A 14221-nucleotide genomic window follows, 5' to 3' on the forward strand; every position below is an offset into this window, starting at 1 on the left:
AGCTGCTCTTCCTGCCTGTCCCCCACCCTCAGTCCCCCAGCAAGCACCTCCCAGTTCAGCACTTCCGGAGGGACCCAAGGGAAGGTGGAGTTAGTCAAGGGAAGGTGGAGTTAGTCGTCTCTTTCCTCCTGGCGGGGTGCCTGGTGTGTGGCTGGTGCTCGGCCAGGACCTCTCCCTCCCAGGGGTTCTCCGTCAGTGGGAGAGAAAAGGACAACCCTCATCCTCTTCCTTTCTTGATGCACTTACCTCGCAGGGCACATCTTCCAAGCTGAGATGCCCTGCCCAGGGTGAGGCGAAGCTTCTGGGCAGTTTGATGTCAATGTTCCCACTGTCTCCCTCGGCAATCCCCGGCCAAGCACAGCTTCCACCAAAGTCACTCCTCAGAGCCCATTCCTACCTGCTGCATGGTCCAGAGCAGCAAATCCCTCAGAGCAGTGTCCCCCCTCAATAATCCATTGTCTGGGGAGGGTGTGTCCACAGACGGCAACAGAGATGACGAGAGGGACGTTAACACCAGCAGTGGTAAGAGTCGACCCTGAGCACCTACGGTGTGCCAAGCGCGGGGCTCGTATGCTCTCATCAACCCGGATGAGGGGGGAGACAGGCACCAGTTTGTATTTTATACTTGGGGAAACTGAGGCACAGGCACATTGTGCGATAACTTGCCTGAGTTTCTGGCACGGTCAGGACTCATGGGCAGACCACCAGGGGGAGGGAAGGAAGAATTCCAACGCAGCTGGGTAATCAGAATGGCTTTCATACTCAGAAAAATGGGGTCCCAGAAAGCCTCACTCCCAGGCCTTCCTCCCAATGACTTTGGGTTTTAGAGCTTCTCCAGCCAGAACCGCCAGAAGGGAAGAGGCAGGTGATTTGGAGGCGTAGGTCTTAGCCTAGTGCTGCTGCTCCTGGCCTCCCGATGCCGCTTGATGCTTGGGTTCTCCGCCTGTGGAACTGTGTGTCCCGAGCCCTGTTTCTGCGCATCCCTCTCGTGCTCGTGACTCAGTGTCCCGGGACTTTCAGTGGCAGCGGGTGTTGTACAATCTCCCGGGGGGTTAGCGCCCTGGCGCTTAGGAACATGTGGGGCTCGGGGCCGCTCTGAAATGTGGCCGCAGACATTCTGGACTTCTCTCTCCTCCTACCTGGGCTCCGGCGTCCAGATACTCTCTGGGGCATGCCTGTTGCACCTCTCAAGTGGACTGTGGCCCGAGGGCCCCCCCCATCCCATCCTGCCTTAGCAAGGCCCAGCCTCCCTGTCCTCCCTGTCCTGCCTCCCTGCTGCCAGAATGACCTTCAAAATAGAAACAGGATTTTGTCTCTCTCTTGCTCCGAAGCCCTTCTGTGGTTCTACTGACTGCTGGAGAGCACTCAGACTTTGCTGGGTGACCGGCAGAACACAGCCACGTGTGCCCCTGCCCATCCCACTTCCAGCCAGTGTTCCCCTGAACATGGCTTCTGACATCCCAGAGTAGCCAAGATTCTCAGAAGGAACTTAGCTGACCGAGCCTAGTGACCTGTGAACATCCAGCTACCTTGGATGCCCTTTCTTCCTCCTCTGTCTGCCCACCTTGTATTTGTTCTTCAACTTCGGGCCAGGGCTTGCCTCCTCCGGGAGGCCTCCCTGATAGTTCCTCAGCTGGACATGTTTGCTTTTCCCCAGACATTGAACTTGTGGGGGGCTGGGATTCTGTCTGTTTGTTGTTGGGATCCGAGAAGCCAACAGGGCGTCCTACCTTCTCTCCTTCCCTCTTTCTACACACAGTGCCACAAACAAGAGCAGCCGAAAGCCCCTGGCTTCTTTGGGTTGGGACCATGAATTAGATCAAACTGCTCACCATCCAGTGAGGGAAGCAGTCCCCAGCTAAGCTGTGTGTGCCTTGGCCAGAGGCCCTAAGGACCGGGGAGAAGCATCGTGTCTGGAAGGCCCCATACAGCTCTGTCCAGGCGCGAGGGCGGGGCAGAGCGCCCTGAGGTTATGGGCACGGGGCAGGCGCACCCACTGGACTCTGGGTCATGGTCAGCAGTGTCCCTGAAGCCGCCTGCTCCAGCTGACTCTGTGATTCTGGGGAGCTTCGGCCTCTAAGTTCCCACATCGAACAATTGCTTCTCTATCCCGCGGTGCCTTGTGCAGAGCCCATTTACCTCGGGAACATGTTCCGTCGCCCTTCCCAGCCTTTCACGTACTGCAAGCAATTCATCTTTTCTCTCTGTGCCCTTTGCTGCCACCTAGTTAATTGCTTGTTGTTCAAAGCTTCGTCTGGTTTTTGAGTCTTTGTTTTTCGTCATTGTTTCATTCCTCGAAACCCATAAAAGTGGAACCAGGAAGTAGAGCCTGTGTTTGCTCTTTTAAAACTTAAGAAAGGGGCTCTCCCACGTACAACTGCGTCAGGGAAACTGAGCTCAGGGTGGCAATGTCTGGTGACAGGGGACAGAGCCGGAAAGTAGATGAGTGGCCCCTTTTTGCTGTTTTCACGGCTTTCTTGTCATGGGGAAGGCATCGGGCACGTGGCCACCAGATTGTGAACTAACATGCTTTCTGCGTGAGAGCTGCTGCTCTGTGGGAACTTCCGTGCGAGGCCATCCATGGACAAGCCTGTCCCGTGCGGTCGCTGCGCCCCCCACCCCTCGTTACAAAGGAGCCAGGAGCCGTGAGGAGCGTGCTCAGTGCACCTGTGTTGTGGACCCCCAGTCTAAGGACCCAGGTGGGGCAAAGGGTTCTGACGGAGATGGTCCTCTCTCCCTTAACTTACCTGGGGCAGCTTCTCTTGCACAACAACCTGCCCCCCTCCAACCTCCCCTCTCCCTGAGAGGAACTGTCCCAGGCAGGCAGGACGGTCAGAGGGTGTCACAAATGGGAGAGCCCACAGGGACCCCCAGTGCCCGGCTGCTGGAGATGCCGGCATAGACCCCCGCTCCCTGCAGCCCTGCGTGCTCGGATGGGCCCAGTCCTCAAGGAGGCAGCCTGCAAGTTGGCCCCTTAGCCCCGCCTTTGGTGGAGGAGACACAAGGACGCCAGCCACGTGCAGGGCCAGTCCTAGGTCAGCTTTAGGATCCCAGACAGACTGTCTCCAAACCCTACTCTGCCTGGTACAGAATCTGAGCCCAAACAGGCTGGACACCCTTTACCATCTGGTGTCCGTTCCATGGAACCTCCAGGGCCTTCTCAGCCCCCACCCCCACTCTCACTGCCGGGAGCTTCCCAGCACTGCCAGGCCATGTCCAGGGACAGGGCCCTAGCATGGGTGGCTGCCCTGTCAGCCCTGTCCCGTGAGGCCTGGCCCATTCTTCCAGCTGCCCCGAGCTGGGCCTGCCGGGCTCTCTGAGCTGCAGGGGCACCTGACGCTTTCTGTCCCCGGCAATGCTTAGACCACAGACCCAGCCCCTGCTCAAGGGAGCTGTGGCCGGACCAACAGAAGTGCAGAGGGGACGCTGAAAAGAGAGGGCTTCTCTCCTTGTTCTACAGCAGGTGTCTCTGCGTATCTGGTGCCACTGACCTGCCACAGCAGGGGGGTGGGGGGCTCCCCAGGACCCCTCCCTGCGTGGGGAGGTGGCTGCTTCTCGCCGCATACCTTGTCCTCTATTACCAGGTGACAGTGGTGGGGCTCTTGGGGGAGTGGCGGGGCTATGGCCAAGGTATGGGCCCCCCGTGGTGGGTTTTCATAGAGGCTGCAGGTCCCCAACAAGGGGTGGCAGTAGGGACGGTGCAGCTGCCCGGGGCCTGCGTCCCCGCACGTGCTCTCTCGGCTTACCTCACTGACCTGTCCCAACAGCACTGCGGGGGAATGATTCCCTCCACCTTTCCAGTTAAGGAAACAGACTCAAGAAATCAGGCAGCTGCTTCAAAGTCACTCTGGGTCTTCATCCCTTTGGCCAGTGTGGACTGAGTGGCTCATAAGCAACCAGAATCATCTCTTACAGTTCTGGGGGCTGGGAAGTCCATGTCCTCAGATGGTGGGAGGGCAAGGGAGGTCTTAAGGTCCCTTTTGTAAGAGCAGTGGTACCATCCATGGGGGCCCTAGTCTCATGACTTAAGTGGGACTTGGCTAGGAGCGTTTGGCCTTCTAGGTGCTAGGCACTCTGTCTCTTACACAGTCTTTCTAGGGTAAAGTCATGGGCCAGCCTGGAGTTGGCTACAAGTCCAGTTGTGTGAGTCTGTGCAATGGGCCAGGTCCGGTTCTGTGGACAGTGAATGGGTTGGTGTGCTCCGCTCCCTGAGCACGTCAGCCAAGGGACGTGGCCCTGTTCAGCCTGTGCCCAGCTGAGGCCTGCTGGGCCCTCCATGGCCCATGCAGCATAGTTGAGGTCAGGTGGGAGTGTGGGGTGCCTGCCCCTTGGGGAAGCCCCCATCTCTGGAACGGCTGGATCATTGGCCCCACTAAATGTGAAAAAGCACGGGTTGAAGGTGGCTGTTTTCCTCCACGTGGGAGCTTCCAGATTCATGTTTTCTACTTAAGGACTAAATATCATTCAACATTATATCATGAATTTCATTAATGAGCCAGGGTGTGAACTGCTATTTAAAATGACATAAGGAGGGCGCCTGGGTGGCTCAGAGGGTTAAGCTGCTGCCTTCGGCTCAGGTCATGATCTCAGGGTCCTGGGATCGAGTCCCACATCGGGCTCTCTGCTCAGCAGGGAGCCTACTTCCCTCTCTCTCTCTCTGCCTGCCTCTCTGTCTACTTGTGAGCTCTCTCTGTCAAATAAATAAATAAAATCTTTAAAAAAAAAAAAAAAGACATAAGGATAAGTCTTAGTCATTTTCCAGAATGACATGATCTCAGCATGGTGAGCGGCTGGGAGCTCCAAAAAGTCACCCAGGGCGGCAGCCTGGCAGACCCCCGCCGTGAGTGCGACCCTCCTGGACCGTCGCAGGCTCTGCTCTAGGCTGGGCGTGGCTTCTGTTCGTGAGCAGTCCCGGGCCTGCCTCACTGTGCCTCGCTGCCTACAGTTGTCACCTTATCTCGCGGCTGTATGTTTGCCTACTTTTGGTCCCCCGTGAGATCACCAGTTCCCCAGAACCAGGATTTTGTCTCTCCTCCTGCTGTAAGTGCTGTGCTCCCACATGCTTGGCTCAGAACAGGCTCTCAAAACCATGCATTGAATGAATAAAGGGCATCTGGACAGAGCTTAGTGGTAGAAGAGGCTATAATCATTCTAATGGAAAAATAACCGAAGTGAAAACTATTCTGTGGGTTCCTGTATTTCAGAAGTTACAGGAAGAGCTCTGTATCCTATCACTGGAGCTTTACCACAATCCTACAGAGATATACTCAAACAGCCCCCTTTTCACAGATGAAGAGACTGGTGCTCAGAGACGTTAGGCAACCTGCCTAAGGTCACACAGCAAGGACCTTGTGGTCAGGATCACAACCTAGACCTGTCCAGTCCTACCACTGAAACTCTCAGTCTGCGCTAACCTTTTTCTGTCCTGCTGTTCTTATACTGGGCTCGGAGCAGCAGAGAGGTGCTCAAAAATGTGTTGAATGAACAAATGATCTTTTAAAGCAAAGTTTAGGGGGACATCTTCATCATGGTAACATGAGCCCTGCAGGCTAAGCTCCTGTCTGGATGGCAGTGCCTTCGAAGGTTAGAGATCCCAAGAATCTTCCCAAAGTCTCATGGGTTAGGCATCGTGTCAACCCTGGAGATGCAGAACAGAGTGAGCCCCTGTGCTTGTCCTTGGGTGCCGTCCCTCTAACCTGCATAAGCTCTCTCATCACCCGAAGGACACGGTTTGGGCCAGTACGTCAAACTCTCAGCCTCGGTTTGAGTGCTGTGCTTAGGTTCCTCTGAAAACGGAGGGTCTTGGCCTGCGGAACTCAAGTCCAGATGGTTTTGCTGGGCTGTAGGTCAGGACGTCCTGGCTGGGGTGGTGGGCGGGAGTGACAAGGGACCAGCCGGATCACGGCCCTCCCCTTACGATCAAGGGGTCAGTGCTCAGGCTCCTGTGGGTTACGGAGCCGGCCCAGTGTCACACATGCATGAACTTGAGCTGATCCACCCCCTTTGCCCCATCAGTGCCCCGAGCACAAAGGTCATGACTTACCCATCACAGACATTACCAGTACCCATGAGGTCCTCTCCTAGAGCCCAAACAAACCAGAGCTGAGGACCTGCCAATGATGCAACATCGGGTTTTTTCTTTCTTTGAAAAAATGAAACTTATAAAGCCGCCAAGCTGGAGTCCAAGCAAAGTACACGTGGATCGCAGGACTGTGGCAGAGCCAGCCAAGTGTTCCCGTGGGGGCTTCGAGAACAGCGGGACAGCTCCCTGCCCCGGCCACGTGGCCAGGACAGCCTTCCCTTTCTTTGGAAACCCAGGTCTGCTTTCCCCCTGCACTTTGCCTGGACACGGAAATGGAAATGGAGGCTGTGCATGTGCTTACTTTGTTGTTAATGTTTCCTGCCCAGATCGCCTCCCAACAGTTCCTCCGCTTACCTCCACGTGCATTCTTCCTGCCTCTGCAGAGGTGTGCTCCCCATGTCCCCCCACGCTCCTCCTGCCACTGACCCCAGCTCTTCTGTTTGACAGGTTTCGACCTGATGGATTTGTTCAGTGTGAAGGAGATCCTGGGGAGGAGAGAGAACGGGATGCAGAGCTCCTATGTCCGGATGGGATCCTTCCCTGTGGTGCAGAGGACAGAGTGAGTGCTCCCTCCTCCACCCAGACCTGCCATGGATGCCTGGCAAAGGGCGGGAGGGAGGCCAGACAGCCACGGTTGCACACGGAGCCCTGAGGGGGGCTCTAACCTGCTCAGTGCCAGGTGAAGTCACCCTGAGACGAAGCAGTTCCCAGCAGCCCTGGGAACCTACCCCTTGTCTCAGCAGATCTGCCACCTTGTCTGTATTGGTTCTCTGGCCCTTGGGCACTCCCCTCTCTGTAGGGATCTGGCACTAATCATTCATGAATGCGTGTGGCTTTCTGTCCCTTCATTAAACAGCTCACAGTTACAGTTGTAGATACACAGCGCCTACTCTGGCCGAACCCCTGTATTACACACAGACATAGCTCCCCGAGACTCCCTGAGTTGGTTTGGCCAGGGGGGCCCCTGCGTAGGTGTTGATTGGGTGCCTGGCCTTGCACAACTTACTGGATGTCTCTGTGCCTCAGTCGTGCCTTATTTTCCACCAAAGATGAATGTTTCTGCCTTGCACTGTTGTTGAGAGGATTAAAATAGAGACTGGTCCAGGGTCTGACACCTGCTGGGTCTCCAGTCAAGGCTGGTGATGGTACCCAAATCAGTGTTCCATTCTGCTTACCCCGGGAACAGAAGTGCTGGTTCTTCATGGCTCCTTCTCCACCTTAAAGTTCCTGAATCATTTCCAAGTGCTCTTGTACTAACGGGCTGGTGAGGCCCTCTGTATGATCTGGCCCTGCCCTACCTTTTCGGCTTCAAGTTCGTCCCCTGGCTCCTTGTTTGGCTCTTCTGTCTCTGTTCCGGAAGCTTCTGGGCACATGCTTCCTACCACAGGGCCTTTGTTCATGCTGTTCCCTCTACCCAAGACACTAGCTTGTCCTTCGAAGAACAGCTCAACCATTATGCTTTCAAGGATGCCTCTCCTGACCTCCAAAACTAACTTGGGCCTCCCCCCATCTTGTCTCCTTATTACCTATATTCCTGCATAAAACAAAGTGGTTTTAGTTGAAGTTCCTTAGTTAATTGTGTAGTCCTCTAGGCTGTCTTCCTGCTCAGCGAGCAGCTCTAGGAGGGCCTCAGTCTGGTCTCTGCGTCAAAATGAGCTCTTCCCAGAGGAGGGGTTATTCATTGTCTGTGGAATGGATGGATGAATGCATCAGTCAGCTCCTAGTCCGTGAAGATGCTCCGTCAGGTACGAGCCCGGCAAAGATCGGCTGGGAGCAGCGGGGCATGGGTTGTGCGTTTTCTAACTCAGCAAGCATTCTCTGAGAACTAGCCACACCCCAGGCCTGTGTCGGACCCTGACATCCTCCCCGGCTCTCAGCACCTACATCCCTTGAGAGTGACTACAAGGAAGAGGAGTTTCGAGAAGTCACCTTCGCTCAGAGCCTGGCTTTCTCTCCTGCAGAGACCAGAATCCCCGTCCACCAACCCTTACGTGAGGCGACTTTGCAGACATCTTTCCAGTGTGGCTTTCTACTCTACAGATGCTAGGAGGGTGTTGTTCTCCATCACCGGGCCCCATGCTCGTTTCGGGGGTACACAAGGGAGAGCAGAGTCTAGCTTCCAATTCCCACTTTGTGCCCTTTTTTTCTTTGGCTAAATGCATCCTACTCCCCATCCATATAGCACAGACACGACAACAGGGAGCTCCATCTTGAAGAGAAAAGGCAGTCGAGCAAGATGGAGAGAAGGAAGGAAGCACAGCTGGCACAAATGTGGTGGGAAGGTCCGACGGAGACCCAGGGTGGGCACAGACAGCTGCGGAGGCTGCTCCGAGCGGGGCTTCTGGAGCCGTGGACCTGGGCTCGGGGCACTCGGAGTCCTTCTGAGAAGGGATTTCTATACGGTTCCAAATTGGTTTTAACGGCAAAACACTGGGAACAAAATCAGTCCCAGAGGTTTCAAGAAAGAATGATCTCCTCATAGTTTCTCATGCTTTAAAATGCAGGCGCAGACGCGCAGACATGTGGAGTTTTAATGCACAGGTTAGCTTGGTTCCTAACAGGAAGGGGGTCACTTTCAGCATTGACTTTTTTTCTCACGTGTGTGATGTCTGTCTACTGGGCATTTTACATGCCTGGCCTAATTTATTTCCCACTACAGTGAAGCAGGGTGAGCAAGGTGTTCCTCTCATCATTTATCCGGTGTGACATTTGAGACTCGGAATGAGACTATAATGTGTCCACCCTCACACGCCCTCCGTAGGAGGCAGAGGTTGGCCCCAAACCCAGGTCCTCTGGCCTCACACCCTTCGTGTTTCCCATTGTGATCTTGTTACCTGCTGCTTTATTTCTGGAAAGGATTTGATCAAGCCACTTTGGTTTTCTTTAGATGTTCTTTGATAATGGTGATTGCCCCCCCACCCCATGATAATACCTTTTTCTTAAGCTATGTATGCGTATGCTTGTGCTTATACATATGCCCTCAGGAAAAGTCTTACTCTCTGTCGCTTTATTGAAATAGAGAGAGAGAACTAGAGATGCAGGTTTGTGGATCGATGCTGCAGAGACCTAACTATGTATATGAATCCAGCTGGGTTTATCTGGTGTATACATGTCGAACATGCACATGTATAGATGTTATTTCGGAGGTGTATGAAAAAAAGTGCTTTTGAACAAAAACAGTCCCTGGTTTGACTCACTGATGAAAGAAGAAAAAGGAAAGGAAATGCCACATCTACCGTGGCTGCAAAGTGTGTCTGTACGGACAAGAGGGGAAGGCTGCGTCTGTCCCGTGGGGGCGGTGACTGAGGGCGTCCCTCAGTCCTGCAGGCAGGGAAGCGCTGAGGGATGGACACTGCTCCTGGCACCTGCATGTGAGCTGGGTGATATCACAGCTTTGAGAAGGACTTGGAACAACGTGGTCCGCTCCCAGCTTGGACCTGTGCACCGAGAATCACAAAAGGAGGGCCAGTCTTAGCTCACAGGTTCGACAGCCAAACCAAGGGTCCCAGAGGGTGTGTGGGTCCGGAACCAGGAACCCAGACGCCTCCTCACTTCCCTTCCCGGCTTTCTAGCCAGAAAGCTTCTACCCCCTCCAATGCAGAGGTCTGTACCTTGTCTTCCTCAGGAGGTCCCTGCTCCCAGAGCAGGACGTGGCCTCACCGTGGCCAGGTGCCTTGGGGTGAGGGTGCGGCCGGCCGGTGGTAAACAACTCTGGGGACAGGGCCTCTTCTCTGTGCGGGTCTCTGTCCAGACCCTTAGCAGCCAGCCTGTGTCCTGTTAACCCGCAGAGCCTGGCTGCCCTCAGCTACACCATGAGAATCAGAACACCTTCTTCGTGACTCCTGGGAGGAACAGCGTTCATTCTGAGCATGGAGGGGAAGGGCAGGCACAGGACGGTCTGGGCAGAGCTGCAGGGGGCTGAACTCCCCCGCAGGAGGGGCTGGCCCCCCACACTGGGCAGGAGTGCAAGGCTCTGCTCTGTGAAGACAGGAGGGTGTCCCAGAGGGCAGGGCAGGGCAGGGCAGGGGATCGAGCAGGATGAGACGGAGCCGTTGGCCACCCCCCCGAGAAGGAGCCAGCAGGGAGAGGTGAAGACAGGTGCACTCAGCTGCATTTGGCCTGGGAAGGGGGGCGAAGGGTGGCAACTTAACATCTGCCATCGATTTTGTCAGACGGACATATGTGCCCCAGGGGAGTGGACTTGAAGCCCGAGGCAGGGGGACAATGAAGTGGCCGCAGGAGGGGTCTGCAGATGGTCCTGTTGAGGCCCTGATCGAAGGAGGGGGCAGTAAAGGCAGGAGAGAAGGTGGATTTGAGAGACGCTCAGGACATAAAACTGGCAGGACTTAGTGACCCACGGGGCACCTGGGCTTTCCTTGTAGTCCCCGCTCTCCTCGCTTAGCCCGCTGTCCTCCGTCTCTGTCCCCCTCCAGGGATGTGTTCCCGCAGGGTTTGCCTGATGAGTATGCCTTCGTCACCACCTTCCGCTTCCGGAAAACGTCTCGGAAAGAAGACTGGTATATCTGGCAGGTCATTGACCAGTACGGGATCCCGCAGGTAGGTAGGGGCAGCACTGGGTCTCGGGCCAGAAGCTTCCTGTGTCCTTCTTGTGAGGCTGGCGGCACCTGCCCTGTTTTCTCCAGGGCTCTCTGTCCGGGCCCAGGAGATCAGCCGTCGGGGGTGAAGCCTCAGGGATGCTGTGGGCTATGTGGCTTCTTCCCCCCCCCAGGACAGTCTGGTGCCTGGTGCTCTGCTGGGTCGGGGACCAACTTCCTTCCACCCCAGGGATGCTCGGCCTTTCCAGGAGGGGCAGCCAGGTCCATTGTCCAGTGGCCTCTACTCTGGTGGCATCTTGAGGGGCACAAATCCATGATGTAGCAGAAGAAACTCGCTCAGGGTTGGCCAGACCTGTGCTCCATTGTGCGCCTGCCCCTTTCTTGGTGTGGCCCCAAGACCTGTGGGCTTAGCCTCCCGAGTCCTGACGTTCCCGGCTGTCCATGGAAATAGAAGGGCTGCCGTGGATGGCCAGGGACGGTGGGGTGAACCGTGTCTTGAGTGCATCTGGAAAATGCCTCAGACGTGACACGGTTGTGTTACACGTGATGTCCTTTGTTCATAGTCTGGGAAGCTCTGACCTGTCTGCGGCCCCTCGGGCATGTCCCCACAAGGGGAGAGCAACCCCTCAGCAGCCCACAGCCCGGGGGAAAAGCGGGTCTCGGATCAGAGCCAGCAGCCCCACGTGTTGGTCTGAGTTGCAGGCGACCCTGATTTCTGTGTCCTGCCAAATCCCCATCCCCGGTTCTCAGGGTTTGGGGCTCCTCCTGTCTTTGTCATCACCCGTCTCGCCTTTGGAAGACATGGCTCACCTTCAGCTGAGGGATACGGACTCCGTTCACTGGAGGCCAAAATGAAAATGTGCTCGAGCGATCGGGCCGCGGCGACCACACGCATGGGCTGCGGCCAGGGGACGGCGCCCTCCGTACAGTGAGCCGTGCACCCCTGTGAGAGCTGGACTTGGGGCCTGTGCTGGCACGTCCCCACGGCCCCGCTCTGCTCCGTCGGGGCGAGGAGTGGTCCTGAGGATCTCACACATCAGAGCGCATCGGTCCCCTTCCCAGCCTGCCGGTTTCTTGCGAGGCGGGGGGGTTGGTGGGGGCTGAGTACATGATGTGAGGCTTCTGCCTGCACGCTCACGAGTGAGAAGGAAAAGAGGGATTTGAACACGGGGGTCCGGCTCCGAGTCTGCGTATTAACCACCGTGCTCAGCTGCCTCCCATCCCCCACCGTTAGTCCCGTTGAATGATTTTTCCATAGCGTCCCTGCTCCGACTGAGACACAGTCTGGCTACCGAGTGCCCTGATTTCCTGAGTGTGGGTGGCTGGATGGGACGGACGAAGTTCTTCTCCAAGGGCCGTTTTCCTGGAGGGAACGCAAGCCATCCACCTCCATCCGCAGGCATGCGGGTCTGCCTTCTCTAGTTTCTCGGGGGCTGGGCGATGGGACTGGGCGCCTGCCATGCATTCTTGTGGGTGAGCCCTCACCCCCTCGTCTGGGTTCTCTCCCCTCATGGCATTTGCAGAGCTGTATGATTTGCCGTCTGCCATGTCTGCATCTTCCCCTCCTCCTGGGAACGGGCTGTGGGCCGGGACGCGACAGAACCAGGCAGAGACGGCCCAACCGGGGTGGGGGTGGCGTGAGGCTCATGTTCAAAGAGGCTCCTGGACATTGGTGGAACGCTCTTCCTTGGCCTTTGATGGTGGCCACTTCCATGCCCCGGGGGAGACACAGGCTAGACACAGGGAAAAATGGAGAAAGGCCTGCCGGAAGGGACCCCTCAGCAGCCCCCTGCGGTCCGTCAGACCTACTGACCTCGATCTTCACAATCATGATATTTAGTATTTACAGCCACACTCGAAAGCTGGCCTTCTCCCCAGTAGCATGAAGGGTCAGGAAGGAGGCAGGGTCGGCTGGAACAGAGGGTGTGGGGGCTGCTCCTCAGGGAGGGGGCTCGAGAGGTGGTGGGGGGCCGGTGGGGGGCCTTCTGCTGGAGACCAGGCTCTGGGAGACGGGCTGGCCCAGAAACAGGAGGACGAGTTCAGAGACTATCGTAGCAGTCGAATCAAGAGATGGTGCTGACCCAGACCGGCAGTAACAGCAACCTGGGCAGAAATGATGAGATCCTGGACGTCTCTGAAACTAGAAGCAGCAGGACTTGCTGATGGAGCGAAGCCGGGGAACACCTTCCTGAGGTCCCCAGCCTACTCCGGCACACGCAGGACGGGGGCCTGCCGGGTGCTGTCCCCGGCTCTGCGTCCTGCTGGAAGAAGTGCACGTCTGAACGGAAAGCCGTGTCCTCATGGAGCTCCCTCAGTGGTTCAGGGACACGGGGCTCAAACAGGGGAAAGTGTTTTTTAGAAACAGAAGACCGTGTTTAATAACAGAAGTATGAGGGTGCGTTAGAAGCGTACTAGGTTATTGGCCAGGGTTCACGGCTTTCTGTACTTACCCACACCAGGCACACCCCAGCAGGCAGTGCACGTGAAAACAGATCCTAGCGCCACCCCAGCCCCGGTTGTACTGAGGTCACGGGGGGCCAGAAAGAGAAGTCAGAACGCCTAGTCAGTGTCGTAAACCCTGTGGCTGATTCCTGGCGGTGCACGGAGCACCTTCCTTGACCCGAGGGCTCTCATCCATTCACTCATTCATTCACTCAGTGCCTTTCTGGGGGTCGGCACCATGAGCTGGGTGAGGTCCTCGCCCCGGAAGAGAGGGAACGAGCGGGATGAAGTCCCTGCTTACGAGGATGGGGCAGGGCAGGCAAAACAGGTGAAGGGAAGAAATGATCCAGGACCGGGCGCTAGGAGAAAAGTAAATGAAACGAGTGTGGGGACGTGAGAGCAAGTGAGCAGGCTGGGGTCCAGGCGTGTGTGCCAGAGAAGCCTTGCCCCGCGGGGATGACTTTGAATTTATTTGCTTAGTTTGTTATAGCTAATGCTTGGAGCAGCACCAGAATCTAATAAAGACGGCGCCAGTGTTTTACATACATGCTAACTGACTTAATCCCCGTGATGATTCTGTGCTGCAGGTGCTGTCATTAGTGCCCTTTTATAAAGAACGAAGGAGTCCAGAGAGGTGAAACAACTTGCCCAAGGGCACGCAGCTCTAAAGTGGCTGCCAGTTTGGGTGTAGACAGGCAGCAGACAGCCCCCGTTTTTGAAGAATGTTTTAAGAACGTGGCTAGGATTAAGGTTGCTGATGCGGTTAAGATTCAGGGGTAAAGAACCCAGCAAAGGATATCAAGGTATCTTGGGATAAGCGACGGCAGGAAGCTATTACCACCAGAGGCCTGGGTGGCCGGGACGGGGGTGGTTGGTGGTTACTGGAGACCATGAGTCTGGAGCCATGGAGGACAGAGAGTCCCCAAAGAGCCAGGGTGTGTGGAGGGACACAACCACCGGGAACCACAGGGAAGCAGGGAGGGGCAGGGATAATCAGCCCCCAGACCCTGTCTTCCTGACTATGGTCTCCATCCGTGGACTTCCCAGGGGCCACGCGGATGAGACACCGAAGGGCACAGGAGGCCAGGCAGAGCCCTTGAAGTTCAGACTCTGGGGGCGGGGAGCTGGGCAGGGCACAGAA

General features: G+C 56.3%; 1 protein-coding gene across 2 annotated transcripts in view; it reads left to right on the forward strand.

Moving 5' to 3' along the window:
• The window catches only part of LOC111146614 (collagen type XXII alpha 1 chain), a 246739-nt gene that overhangs the window by 56076 nt on the left and 176442 nt on the right, over positions 1–14221 (forward strand). For both annotated transcript variants that reach the window (XM_022502245.1, XM_022502246.1), the window contains exons 5-6: positions 6530–6641; positions 10516–10639. In XM_022502245.1, the coding sequence (XP_022357953.1) occupies positions 6530–6641; positions 10516–10639 (236 nt within the window). The remainder of the gene's footprint in view (positions 1–6529; positions 6642–10515; positions 10640–14221) is intronic.

This window comes from Enhydra lutris, unplaced genomic scaffold (assembly GCF_002288905.1).
Source record: "Enhydra lutris kenyoni isolate GAN:26980312 unplaced genomic scaffold, ASM228890v2 scaffoldscaffold14, whole genome shotgun sequence".
Classification (NCBI taxonomy): domain Eukaryota; kingdom Metazoa; phylum Chordata; class Mammalia; order Carnivora; family Mustelidae; genus Enhydra; species Enhydra lutris.